Genomic DNA, 14,356 nt, shown 5'->3' with positions numbered 1-14,356 from the left:
CTAGGGTGGATAAGGCGCTCACACGCTTATCAAAACAAGTGGCGTTACCGTCTCCTGATACGGCCGCCCTCAAGGATCCAGCTGATAGGAGGCTGGAAACTACCCTGAAGAGTATATACACACATACTGGTGTTATACTGCGACCAGCAATAGCCTCAGCCTGGATGTGCAGTGCTGGGGTGGTGTGGTCTGATTCCCTGACTGAAAATATTGATACCCTGGATAGGGACAGTATTTTATTGACTATAGAGCAATTAAAGGATGCTTTTCTTTATATGCGAGATGCTCAGAGGGATATTTGCACTCTGGCATCGAGAGTAAGTGCGATGTCCATATCTGCCAGAAGAAGTTTATGGACGCGACAGTGGTCAGGTGATGCGGATTCCAAACGGCATATGGAAGTATTGCCGTATAAAGGAGAGGAATTATCTGGGGTCGGTCTATCGGATCTGGTGGCCACGGCAACAGCCGGAAAATCCACTTTTTTACCTCAGGTCACCTCCCAACAGAAAAAGACACCGTCTTTTCAGCCGCAGTCCTTTCGTTCCTATAAGAACAAGCGGGCAAAAGGACAGTCATATTTGCCCAGAGGCAAAGGAAGGGGTAAGAGGGTGCAGCAAGCAACTACTTCCCACGAACAGAAGCCCTCCCCGGCTTCTACAAAGCCCTCAGCATGACGCTGGGGCTGTGCAAGCGGACTCAGGGGCGGTGGGGGGTCGACTAAAGATTTTCAGCACACAGTGGGCGCGCTCACAGGTGGACCCTTGGATCCTGCAGGTAGTATCTCAGGGTTACAAGTTGGAATTCGAAAAGTCTCCCCCTCGCCGGTTCCTAAAGTCTGCTTTACCAACGTCTCCCTCAGAAAGGGCGACTGTATTGGAAGCCATTCACAAGCTGTATTCTCAGCAGGTGATAGTCAAGGTACCCCTCCTACAACAGGGAAAGGGGTATTATTCCACACTATTTGTGGTACCGAAGCCGGACGGTTCGGTAAGACCTATTCTAAATCTGAAATCCTTGAACCTGTACATACAGAAATTCAAGTTCAAGATGGAGTCACTCAGAGCAGTGATAGCGAATCTGGAAGAAGGGGACTTCATGGTGTCCCTGGACATAAAAGATGCTTATCTGCATGTCCCAATTTACCCTTCACACCAAGGGTATCTCAGGTTCGTGATACAAAACTGTCATTATCAGTTTCAAACGCTGCCGTTTGGTTTGTCCACGGCACCTCGGGTCTTTACCAAAGTAATGGCCGAAATGATGGTTCTTCTACGAAGAAAAGGCGTATTAATTATCCCTTACTTGGACGATCTCCTGATAAGGGCAAGGTCCAGAGAACAGCTGGAAGTCGGAGTAGCACTAACCCAAGTAGTGCTTCAACAACACGGGTGGATTCTGAATCTTCCAAAATCTCAATTGACCCCGACGACACGTCTGCTGTTCCTGGGAATGATTCTGGACACTGTTCAGAAAAAGGTGTTTCTCCCGGAGGAGAAAGCAAGGGAGTTATCCGAACTTGTCAGGAACCTCCTAAAACCAGGAAATGTGTCAGTACATCAATGCACAAGAGTCCTGGGAAAGATGGTGGCTTCTTACGAAGCAATTCCATTCGGCAGATTCCACGCACGAATATTTCAGTGGGATCTGCTGGACAAATGGTCCGGATCGCATCTGCACATGCATCAGCGGATAACACTGTCACCAAGAACAAGGGTGTCTCTTCTGTGGTGGTTGCAGAGTGCCCATCTGTTAGAGGGCCGCAGATTCGGCATACAGGACTGGGTCCTGGTGACTACGGATGCCAGCCTACGAGGCTGGGGAGCAGTCACACGGAAGAAACTTCCAGGGCGTGTGGTCGAACCTGGAGACGTCTCTTCACATAAATATACTGGAGCTAAGAGCGATTTACAATGCTCTAAGCCTGGCAAAACCGCTGCTTCAGGGTCAGCCGGTGTTGATCCAGTCGGACAACATCACGGCAGTCGCCCACGTAAACAGACAGGGCGGCACGAGAAGCAGAAGAGCAATGACAGAAGCTGCAAGGATTCTTCGCTGGGCGGAAAATCATGTCATAGCACTGTCAGCAGTGTTCATTCCGGGAGTGGACAACTGGGAAGCAGACTTACTCAGCAGACACGACCTCCACCCGGGAGAGTGGGGACTTCATCCAGAAGTCTTCCACATGATTGTGAACCGTTGGGAAAAACCAAAGGTGGACATGATGGCGTCCCGCCTCAACAAGAAACTGGACAGATATTGCGCCAGGTCAAGAGACCCTCAGGCAATAGCTGTGGACGCTCTGGTAACACCGTGGGTGTACCAGTCCGTGTATGTGTTTCCTCCTCTGCCTCTCATACCAAAGGTACTGAGAATTATACGGCTACGGGGAGTAAGAACAATACTCGTGGCTCCGGATTGGCCGAGAAGGACTTGGTACCCGGAACTTCAAGAGATGCTCACGGAAGAGCCGTGGCCTCTACCGTTAAGAAGGGATCTGCTTCAGCAGGGACCTTGTATGTTCCAAGACTTACCGCGACTGCGTTTGACGGCATGGCGGTTGAACGCCGGATTCTAAAAGAAAAGGGCATTCCAGAGGAAGTTATTCCTACCTTGATTAAAGCCAGGAAGGAAGTGACCGCACAACATTATCACCGCATTTGGAGAAAATATGTTGCGTGGTGTGAGGCCAAGAAGGCCCCAACGGAGGAATTTCAATTGGGTCGATTCCTACATTTCCTGCAGGCAGGATTTATATGGGCCTCAAATTGGGGTCTATTAAGGTTCAAATTTCGGCCTTATCGATTTTCTTCCAGAAAGAATTGGCTTCAGTGCCTGAAGTACAAACCTTTGTCAAAGGTGTACTACATATACAGCCCCCGATAGTGCCTCCAGTGGCACCGTGGGATCTCAACGTAGTTTTGGATTTTCTCAAATCCCATTGGTTTGAGCCGCTCAAATCTGTAGATTTGAAGTATCTTACATGGAAAGTAACCATGCTACTGGCCCTGGCTTCAGCCAGGAGAGTATCAGAGTTGGCGGCTTTATCGTACAAAAGCCCGTATCTGATTTTCCATTCGGACAGGGCAGAACTACGGACGCTTCCTCAGTTTCTGCCTAAGGTGGTTTCGGCTTTTCACTTGAACCAGCCTATTGTGGTGCCTGCGGCTACTAGCGACTTGGAGGACTCCAAGTTGCTGGACGTTGTCAGAGCATTGAAAATATATATTTCAAGGACGGCTGGAGTCAGAAAATCTGACTCCTGTTTATCCTGTATGCACCCAACAAGATGGGTGCTCCTGCGTCTAAGCAGACGATTGCTCGTTGGATCTGTAGCACAATCCAACTTGCACATTCTGTGGCAGGCCTGCCACAGCCTAAATCTGTAAATGCCCACTCCACTAGGAAGGTGGGCTCATCTTGGGCGGCTGCCCGAGGGGTCTCGGCATTACAACTTTGCCGAGCAGCTACGTGGTCAGGGGAGAACACGTTTGTAAAATTTTACAAATTTGATACTCTGGCTAAGGAGGACCTGGAGTTCTCTCATTCGGTGCTGCAGAGTCATCCGCACTCTCCCGCCCGTTTGGGAGCTTTGGTATAATCCCCATGGTCCTGACGGAGTCCCCAGCATCCACTAGGACGTTAGAGAAAATAAGAATTTACTTACCGATAATTCTATTTCTCATAGTCCGTAGTGGATGCTGGGCGCCCATCCCAAGTGCGGATTGTCTGCAATACTTGTACATAGTTATTGTTACAAAAATCGGGTTATTATTGTTGTGAGCCATCTTTTCAGAGGCTTCTTCGTTGTTATCATACTGTTAACTGGGTTCAAATCACAAGTTGTACGGTGTGATTGGTGTGGCTGGTATGAGTCTTACCCGGGATTCAAGATCCTTCCTTATTGTGTACGCTCGTCCGGGCACAGTACCTAACTGAGGCTTGGAGGAGGGTCGTGGGGGGAGGAAGCCAGTACACACCATGTGATCCTAAAAGCTTACTTTTTGTGCCCTGTCTCCTGCGGAGCCGCTATTCCCCATGGTCCTGACGGAGTCCCCAGCATCCACTACGGACTATGAGAAATAGAATTATCGGTAAGTAAATTCTTATTATATATATATATATATATATATATATATATATATATATATATATATATTATATATATATATCTATCATGCCCAAAGAGACATTAGTCTACTGGGTTCTAGTGTCAACGCTATGTCTATTTCTGCTAGACGTGTCCTGTGGAACATGCAATGGACAGGTGATGTCGACTAAAAGGGGCATATGGAAGGTTTACCTTACAAGGCTGAGGAATTGTGTGGAAGGGCTCTCGGACCTGGTCTCCACAGCTATAGCTGGTAATTCTGATCTTTTGCCTTATATTCCCTCACAGCCTAAGAAAGCACGACATTATTATCAAATGCAGTCCTTTCGGTCGCAGAATAACAAGAAAGTACGAGGAGCGTCCTTTCTTACCAGAGGTAAGGGCACAGCTAGTTCCCAGGAACAGAAGTCCTCCCCGGCCTCTACTACATCCACCGCATGACGCTGGAGCTCCGCTAAGGGAGTCCGTCCCAGTGGGAGCACGTCTTCGACTCTTCAGCCACATCTGAGTTCACTCACAGGTGGATCCCGGGGCAATAAAAATTGTTTCTCATGGTTACAAGCTGGAATTCGAAAGGTGCTTCCTCGACGGTTTTTCCTTATCGGACCTACCGGCTTCTCCCCCAGAAAGGGAGATAATATTAAATACAATTCACACATTGTATCTCCAACAGGTAGTGCTCAAGGTTCCCCTCCTGCAACAAGGAAGGCGATATGACTCAACCTTGGCTGTAGTCCCGAAACCGTACGGTTCGGTCAGACCTATTTAAAAAGATTCAAATTTAAAGTGGAATTGCTCGGAGCGATCATCGCCAGCCTGGAAGGGGGGGATTTGATGGTATATCTAGACATAAAGGCTGCATACCTTCATGTTCCCATTTATCCACCCCATCAGGCGTACCTGACAATTGCGGAACAGGATTGTCATTACCAATTTTAGGGAAATTGGCGGATATAATGGTGCTCCTACGCAAGCAAGGAGTCAGTTATCCCATACTTGAACGATTTCCTAATAAGGGCGAGATCAAAAGAGCAGTTGTTGAACAGCGTGTCACTTTCGCTGAAGGTGTCACAGCAACACGGCTGGATTCTCAATTTCCCGAGGTCACAGTTAGTTCCTATAACTCGTCTGCCCTTCTTGGGTATGATTCTGGATACAGACCAGAAATGGGTTTACCTTCAGATAGAGAAGGCCCAGGAACTCATGACTCTAGTCAGGGACCTATTGAAACCAAGACAGGTGTCAGTGCATCACTGCACTCGAGTCCTGGGAAAAACATTCCCTTCGGCAGGTTCCATGCGAGGACTACTGTACAAGTGGTTCGGGTCACATCTACAGATTCATCAGTTGATCACCCTATCCCCCAGGGCCAGGGTATCTCTCCTGTGGTGGCTGCAGAGTGCTCACCTTCTAGAGGGCCGCAGATTCGGCATTCAGGACTGGATCCTGGTGACCACGGACGCGAGCCTCCGAGGCTGGGGAGCAGTCACACAGGGAAGAAATTTCCAGGGTCTTTGGTCAAGTCAAGAGACTTGTCTTCACATCAACATCCTGGAGCTAAGGGCCATATACAACGCCCTACGTCAAGCGGAGACCTTACTTCGCGACCAACCAGTTCTGATCCAGTCAGATAACATCACCACAGTGGCTCATGTAAACCGCCAAGGCGGCACAAGGAGCAGAGTGGCAGTGGTGGAAGCCACCAGAATTCTTCGCTGGGCGGAGAATCATGTAAGCGCACTGTCAGCAGTGTTCATTCCGGGAGTGGACAACTGGGAAGCAGACTTCCTCAGCAGACACGACCTACACCCGGGGGAGTTGGGACTTCATCACGAAGTTTTCGCACAGATTGCAAGTCGGTGGGAACTGCCACAGGTGGACATGATGGCATCCCGCCTCAACAAAAAGCTACAGAGGTACTGCGCCAGGTCAAGAGACCCTCAGGCAGTAGCTGTAGACGCCCTGGTGACACCGTGGGTGTTCCAGTCACTCTGTGTTTCTTCCTCCTTCCTCTCATACCCAAGGTGTTGAGGATTATAAGAAAAAGAGGAGTGAGAACAATCCTCATTGTTCCAGATTGGCCACGAAGGACCTGGAACCCAGATCTGCAAGAACTGCTCACAGAAGATCCGTGGCCTCTTCCTATAAGACAGGACCTGTTACAACAGGGGCCCTTTCTGTTCCAAGATTTGCCGCGGCTGCGTTTGACGGCATGGCGGTTGAACGCCAGATCCTAGCAGAGAAAGGCATTCAGGATGATGTCATTCCTACGCTGATAAAGGCTAGTAAGGACGTGACATCTAAACATTATCACCGTATTTGGCGAAAATATGTTTCTTGGTGTGAGGCCAGGAATGCTCCTACGGAAGAATTCCAGCTGGGCCGTTTTCTTCACTTCCTACAGTCTGGAGTGAATTTGGGCCTAAAGTTAGGCTCCATTAAGGTCCAGATTTCGGCCCTATCCACTTTCTTTCAAAAAGAATTGGCTTCTCTACCAGAAGTTCAGACGTTTGTAAAAGGAGTGCTGCATATTTAGCCTCCTTTTGTGCCTCCGGTGGCACCTTGGGATCTTAACGTGGTGTTAAGTTTCCTAAAGTCACACTGGTTTGAACCACTTAAAACGGTGGAGTTAAATATCTCACGTGGAAGGTGTTCATGTTATTAGCCTTTGCTTCGGCTGGGCGTGTGTCAGAATTGGCGGTTTTGTCACATAAAAGCCCCTATCTGGTTTTCCATATGGATAGAGCAGAATTGCGGACCCGTTCGCCATTTCTGCCGAAAGTGGTATCTTTTCATATGAACCAGCGTATTGTGGTGCCTATGGCTACTCGTGACTTGGAGGATTCCGAGTTACTGGATGTGGTCAGGGCTTTGAATATTTACGTGGCCAGAACGGCTAGAGTCAGGAAAACTGAAGCGCTGTTTGTCCTGTATGCATCCAACAAGATTGGTGCCCCTGCTTCAAAGCAAACTATTGCTCGCTGGATTTGTAACACGATTCAGCAAGCGCATTATACGGCTGGATTGCCGTTACCAAAATTGGTCAAGGCCCATTCCACTAGGAAGGTGGGCTCTTCTTGGGGTCTCAGCACTACAGCTGTGTCGAGCTGCTACTTGGTAGGGTTCAAACACTTTTGCAAAATTCTATAAGTTTGATACCCTGGCTGAGGAGTACCTCCTGTTTGCTCAATCGGTGCTGCAGAGTCATCCGCACTCTCCCGCCCGTTTGGGAGCTTTGGTATAATCCCCATGGTCCTTACGGAGTCCCCAGCATCCTCTAGGACGTTAGAGAAAATAAGATTTTACTTACCGGTAAATCTATTTCTCGTAGTCCGTAGAGGATGCTGGGCGCCCATCCCAAGTGCGGACTTCTTCTGCAATACTTGTATATAAGAAATGGAAAACTTGGAACTCCACGTGGCGCTATTTAAATACCATCAGGAAAAAACTTACACGGTATAATCACATGCAATTTCAGATTCTCACAATTGTATCAATTGGGACCATAGCCAATGTAGTCACATGGAGATTGCAGATCTAACAGCTGGCTTGATTTAAGAACAGAACTAAAAGATATAAAATGTACAATACATAGTGCAAAACGGTTTAAAATTTGTATGGGTTTTTTGGGTTGTATCAGTCCCACTCACATAAGGATGTAATTTTAACGCATGTAGACCATCACAGAGAATGAAGGATGGTATTCACTTTATGCAGAATCTTCCTCCTCAGTACACTTTGAATAAAAAATAATAGTAATAGTGCAACACCGTCTTTAGGATAAAGACAAATAATTTAATAGAATGCACTCACAAAATATCTAATTTAAAAACAGCAAAAAGTATTGAAGACGTCCACATGGTTTGGGCTGCTGGCCCCGGGTATAGTCACCACAAAAGTCCAAGTGTCCCAAAGTCTTTCACCGGCTAGGGCAGCAGCTCCTCCACAGATACACGTCCGGCACGTCTCCCTGCTCAAGCGCTTTCGGACTTACGTCCTTCTTCAGAAGCATGGGAGCTAAAGTGTCCAGTTCCTCCTTAAATAGCACCTTAATTGGCACTAACTCGAAACTCCTGCTGTAACCGGAGCTTTTTTTCCCCTTCCCGGAAGTCACGGCCCCCGGAAGTGACGTATCGGGGAATGCCGTGCGGGTCAGATTCCTTCTCATGCGTCTCAAGTATACCAATATGAGACGCATGTATTCCCCATCCGCCGGAAATGATGTTAGCAGGAAATAGCCATGCGTTCCATGGCTTAGTATTTGCGTTCCACCGCGGATTCCTCCATAATTCACCAATACTCGTTCATAATATAGAATAAAAACAATAAATAATCTCAGAATATATAAAAAAATGATCAGCAACATGTATAATATAATAAAAAGTAACATATATACACTATAAAAACCATTTTAGTTCAAAGTCACTGTTAAGACCAAGAGGTACTAAAGATTTTAATTTATAGATCCACTTCATCTCTGTTTTTGAAAGGATTGTTTCTATTTCTTTATTGCGTGGTGTGGGATTGATGACTTGAATTCCCCAAAAGGTTTTAAAATGATTAGGATTGGAAGAATGTTTATCTTTAAAATGTGCAGAAACTGTGTGAGTTTCCAACCCTTTCCTAACATTATAGGTATGTTCATATAATCTGGTTTTCAAATTGCGGCTGGTTTTACCAATATAAATCAAGCCGCAATCACACTCCAACGCATATATCACATTGCGTGAATTGCACGTAATAAAATCACTAATTGGGTATGTAGTACCATTAACTGTAAATTCCTTAAGTTTACTTGGTCCACTAGTGCATTTGCACATAGCGCACAGACCACATCTATAGAAGCCTTTGCTTCTGATACTGCTTCTTTTTATAGGTTCTATGGAACTGTGTACTAAACGATCTTTAATTGACTTCGAACGCCTATAAATAAACTTAGGTCTTGCCGGTAATAAATCTCCAAGAACCGGGTCTTTGGTCAAAACCTTCCAATGCTTTTTTATTACGGATTCAATCTCCTTATGTTGTGAATTAAATCCCATTATAAAGGACCATTTAAAATCTTCATCTTTTATTTTTTCACACCTTCTACCCTGTATTAAGTCCTTTCTCAGGATACCATCAACATTGTCTTGGGCCTTCACTAATAATTCATTAGAGTAACCTTTCTCCAACAGTCTATCAGTAAGTTCCTTTGATTGTACAGCACAGATCTCGGGGTCGGTACAGTTCCTCTTAACCCTGATTAATTGGCTGTAGGGAATTCCATCTAGCCAATTTTCATGATGTTGGCTTGTACGTTCGATGAAACTGTTGGAGTCAGTTGGTTTGCGATACAATTTGGTTCTTAATGAACCATTCTCAACATATAGGCATAAGTCCAAAAAGGTAATTTCCTTATCGCTGACAACTGAAGATAACTTGATATTGAACATATTACCATCAAGGGAAGTCAAGAAAGAACTTAGGTCATCCCGACTGCCCTCCCAAATGAACCAAATATCGTCAATAAAGCGACGCCAATGCACCAGGCCCGCCCCCAGAACACCATCTGGCCATACTACAAGATCTTCCCAGTAGGCCATAAATAGATTTGCGTAACTGGGGGCGAACCTGGTGCCCATGGCTGTACCTACCCGCTGGAGGTAATAATTACCAATGAAGATAAAATAATTATTCCGAAGAATAAATTTTATGCCCTCTTTAATGAAATCTTTTAAATCACTGGTATAATCGGATTTGTCTAAAAAATGGGACACTGCTTCCAATCCCTTATCCTCTGCAATAATGGTGTATAGAGTTGACACATCTGCACTCACAAGGAAATAGTTACTCTTCCAATTAAAATCCTCCAGCAGATTTAATAAATGACCAGTATCTTTCAAATAAGACTTAGTCTCTTTGACCAACGGCTGAAGATAATGATCAATAATCATTGATAAATTGGACGTAATGCTGTTGGTCCCTGACACAATAGGTCTACCCGGCGGGTGTAAAGGGTCCTTATGGATCTTAGGCAGGCAGTAAATCGTGGGGATAGATGGTTGTTTGATATTAATGAATTCAAATTCGTCTTTGGTGATGATATTATTCGCAAGTGCTTCAGTAGTTAATTTATGCAATGCCTCACTAATCTTACTAGTGGGATCGGATTTGATCTTTAAATAGGTAACACCATCTCCCAATTGTCGATCCAGCTCTGCTACATAGTCAGTCTTATCCATGAGTACCACTCCGCCGCCTTTATCGGCGGGCTTAATTATTAAATTAGTGTCATCCCTTAGTGATTTTAAAGCTATCCATTCTTTTTTTGTCAGATTACACTTCTTCCGTTTCTTCCGTAAAGTGGTTTCGACTTCATCCAAAACCATCTTACTGAAACAGTCGATAAAACTCCCCTTCACATGTGATGGGTAGAAGGTTGATTTAGGTTTAAATTGAGAGTTGGATGAACCTCCGACACTCTCACTCGATGGTTCTCCTTTGTTAATGAAAAACTTTTTCAACGTAAGTTTACGTATGAACTTTTGAAGGTCTATATAAAACTCGAAGGGTTCTAACTGGCTGGTTGGTGCGAACTTTAGTCCTCTAGTAAGTACCCTTTTCTCCTCCATTGTTAGAACCCTTTTACTCAGATTAAATATCTTGACGGAATCATTGGATGTTTTATTAAGGGTGATTGATTTAATTTTTGTTGGGGTTTTTTTCTTTTTAACACCTCCCCTTTTACCCCTTTTAGTAGTGACCTTCCGTTTATTCTGAGTAGACTTAGTTAATTTGGTAGGTTGACCCTTATCAATTAGACAAATCCCCTCCGCCGAGGGGTTCGGTCTAAAAAACCGGACCTATAATGATTGTCTGATTGGAGATTTCTTCCCCATTGGTCCTCTCTTTGGTCCCACTCATCCCTTTCTTTATTCCAATAGTGATTATTCCTAAAACCTTTCCTATAGTTTTCCTGACCATAGTTTTTCTGAAATTGACTCCTTGTATTATCTCTCCACTTCCAATTTGGTCTAAATCGATCCCTTCTGGGTCTTGATTCTTCCCATCTCCCATTTTTTGTCTTAACAGGATTTGTCTCCTTTTGTGCCCCCCTCTTATTTAGGGCTTTTTCTGGTGACCTAGATTCAATGTTATTGGAGTCCAGGTTTAAAAGACCCTTATCTCGGAGGTACTTTCTTTTCTTCCTTTCTTTAATTTCCCTGGTTTCCTTATTTAATTTACGTACTATCTCTAGTTCCGCTTCCTTAACCTCTTTTATCCCTATTAGTGGGTCAATTGTAACACGAAGGTTAGAGATCTCCTCATTAAGTTTCTGGAGATCTTTTTTTCTTTCTGATACAATTAATTCCATCAATCTCAAAGAACAATGGTCCAATATTGAATTCCACTCTTTTCTGAACTCAGCATTGGAAGAACCAAACGACGGTTCCTTAGAGACTTGTAAACCCTTGGGAATCAATTTCTCGTTTTGATACCTTTCTAACGTATTGATTTCCCACCATAAACGATTCTCCTTAATCAGTGCTGAGTCCAATTTGTGCAACACTACGGATAAATCCTCATCACACAAAGAGGAGTCAGCTTCTTCTCCTTTAAACATCTCATCAAATAGGACTCGTCTATTATCCCTGAAGGTAAACATATTAAAGCAGCAATAGGGTCCAGGTGAAACAACAGTTTTGAACACAACATAAGGAGATTGAATCCGTAATAAAAAAGCATTGGAAGGTTTTGACCAAAGACCCGGTTCTTGGAGATTTATTACCGGCAAGACCTAAGTTTATTTATAGGCGTTCGAAGTCAATTAAAGATCGTTTAGTACACAGTTCCATAGAACCTATAAAAAGAAGCAGTATCAGAAGCAAAGGCTTCTATAGATGTGGTCTGTGCGCTATGTGCAAATGCACTAGTGGACCAAGTAAACTTAAGGAATTTACAGTTAATGGTACTACATACCCAATTAGTGATTTTATTACGTGCAATTCACGCAATGTGATATATGCGTTGGAGTGTGATTGCGGCTTGATTTTATATTGGTAAAACCAGCCGCAATTTGAAAACCAGATTATATGAACATACCTATAATGTTAGGAAAGGGTTGGAAACTCACACAGTTTCTGCACATTTTAAAGATAAACATTCTTCCAATCCTAATTTTAAAACCTTTTGGGGAATTCAAGTCATCAATCCCCCACCACGCAATAAAGAAATAGAAACAATCCTTTCAAAAACAGAGATGAAGTGGATCTATAAATTAAAATCTTTAGTACCTCTTGGTCTTAACAGTGACTTTGAACTAAAATGGTTTTTATAGTGTATATGTTACTTTTTATTATATTATACATGTTGCTGATCATTTTTTTATATATTCTGAGATTATTTATTGTTTTTATTCTATATTATGAACGAGTATTGGTGAATTATGGAGGAATCCGCGGTGGAACGCAAATACTAAGCCATGGAACGCATGGCTATTTCCTGCTAACATCATTTCCGGCGGATGGGGAATACAAGCGTCTCATATTGGTATACTTGAGACGCATGAGAAGGAATCTGACCCGCACGGCATTCCCCGATACGTCACTTCCGGGGGCCGTGACTTCCGGGAAGGGGAAAAAAAGCTCCGGTTACAGCAGGAGTTTCGAGTTAGTGCCAATTAAGGTGCTATTTAAGGAGGAACTGGACACTTTAGCTCCCATGCTTCTGAAGAAGGACGTAAGTCCGAAAGCGCTTGAGCAGGGAGACGTGCCGGACGTGTATCTGTGGAGGAGCTGCTGCCCTAGCCGGTGAAAGACTTTGGGACACTGGGACTTTTGTGGTGACTATACCCGGGGCCAGCAGCCCAAACCATGTGGACGTCTTCAATACTTTTTGCTGTTTTTAAATTAGATATTTTGTGAGTGCATTCTATTAAATTATTTGTCTTTATCCTAAAGACGGTGTTGCACTATTACTATTATTTTTTATTCAAAGTGTACTGAGGAGGAAGATTCTGCATAAAGTGAATACCATCCTTCATTCTCTGTGATGGTCTACATGCGTTAAAATTACATCCTTATGTGAGTGGGACTGATACAACCCAAAAAACCCATACAAATTTTAAACAGTTTTGCACTATGTATTGTACATTTTATATCTTTTAGTTCTGTTCTTAAATCAAGCCAGCTGTTAGATCTGCAATCTCCATGTGACTACATTGGCTATGGTCCCAATTGATACAATTGTGAGAATCTGAAATTGCATGTGATTATACCGTGTAAGTTTTTTCCTGATGGTATTTAAATAGCGCCACGTGGAGTTCCAAGTTTTCCATTTCTAGTGTACCATTTTAGAATCACGGTGAAAGGTTCTTTATTGGCCTCTAAGGCTGCTATCAGTATTTTAGCGCACCAGGGGTTCCTTCTTTCTTGTGTTCAATACTTGTATATAGTTATTGCTTCAATAAGGGTTACGTTAAAGTTGCATCGGTCTTGCACTGATGCTATGTTGGTTTCATACTGTTAACTGGGTAGTATATCACAAGTTATACGGTGTGATTGGTGTGGCTGGTATGAATCTTGCCCTTGGATTAACAAAATCCTTTCCTCGTACTGTCCATCTCCTCTGGGCACAGTTTCTCTAACTGAGGTCTGGAGGAGGGGCATAGAGGGAGGAGCCAGTGCACACCAGGAACTAAATTCTTTCTTAAAGTGCCCATGTCTCCTGCGGAGCCCATCTTTCCCCATGGTCCTTACGGAGTCCCCAGCATCCTCTACGGACTACGAGAAATAGATTTACCGGTAAGTAAAATCTTATTTTTTTATTTCTTCCAGCTGGAACGAAGTTACCAGAGGTTTACAGCTTTTTATGCCAGTCGTCACAGTGGGAGAAAACTGACTTGGTTATATCAGTTATCCAAAGGGGAATTGGTTACCAACTGTTTTAAAAACAGATACACCTTGCAGGTGGGTATTTGCAGAAGGATAAAATGAAGTTTTTGTTTATCCTTTTGCCTGAGTTTGATACTACATTGAAGCTGGCATTTGTTAATTTGTGTGATTAAGAAACCCAAGTGTGACATTTATTCTCTGTTTTAGGCATCCACATTCCAGATGGCAATCCTGCTTCAGTATAACACAGAAGATGCCTATACAGTGCAGCAGCTGACAGACAGCACGCAGATAAAAATGGTACCGTTGGGATATTCTACTTTTTAAATCTATATTGGGTCATTCCATGGTAACAAACGTTACATTTTGA

General features: G+C 44.0%; 1 protein-coding gene across 3 annotated transcripts in view; it reads left to right on the top strand.

Annotated features, from left to right (window-relative positions):
* CUL1 (cullin 1) overlaps nucleotides 1–14,356 on the top strand; it is a 198,271-nt gene that overhangs the window by 150,996 nt on the left and 32,919 nt on the right. For all 3 annotated transcript variants that reach the window (XM_063922435.1, XM_063922436.1, XM_063922434.1), the window contains 2 exons: nucleotides 13,930–14,061; nucleotides 14,194–14,286. In XM_063922435.1, coding sequence (XP_063778505.1) covers nucleotides 13,930–14,061; nucleotides 14,194–14,286 — 225 coding nt within the window. The remainder of the gene's footprint in view (nucleotides 1–13,929; nucleotides 14,062–14,193; nucleotides 14,287–14,356) is intronic.

Source organism: Pseudophryne corroboree, chromosome 5, assembly GCF_028390025.1.
Source record: "Pseudophryne corroboree isolate aPseCor3 chromosome 5, aPseCor3.hap2, whole genome shotgun sequence".
In the NCBI taxonomy this organism is placed as follows: Eukaryota; Metazoa; Chordata; class Amphibia; order Anura; family Myobatrachidae; genus Pseudophryne; species Pseudophryne corroboree.
Note: the sequence above shows the minus strand (reverse complement) of the source record. Positions and strands in the feature narration are given on the sequence as shown.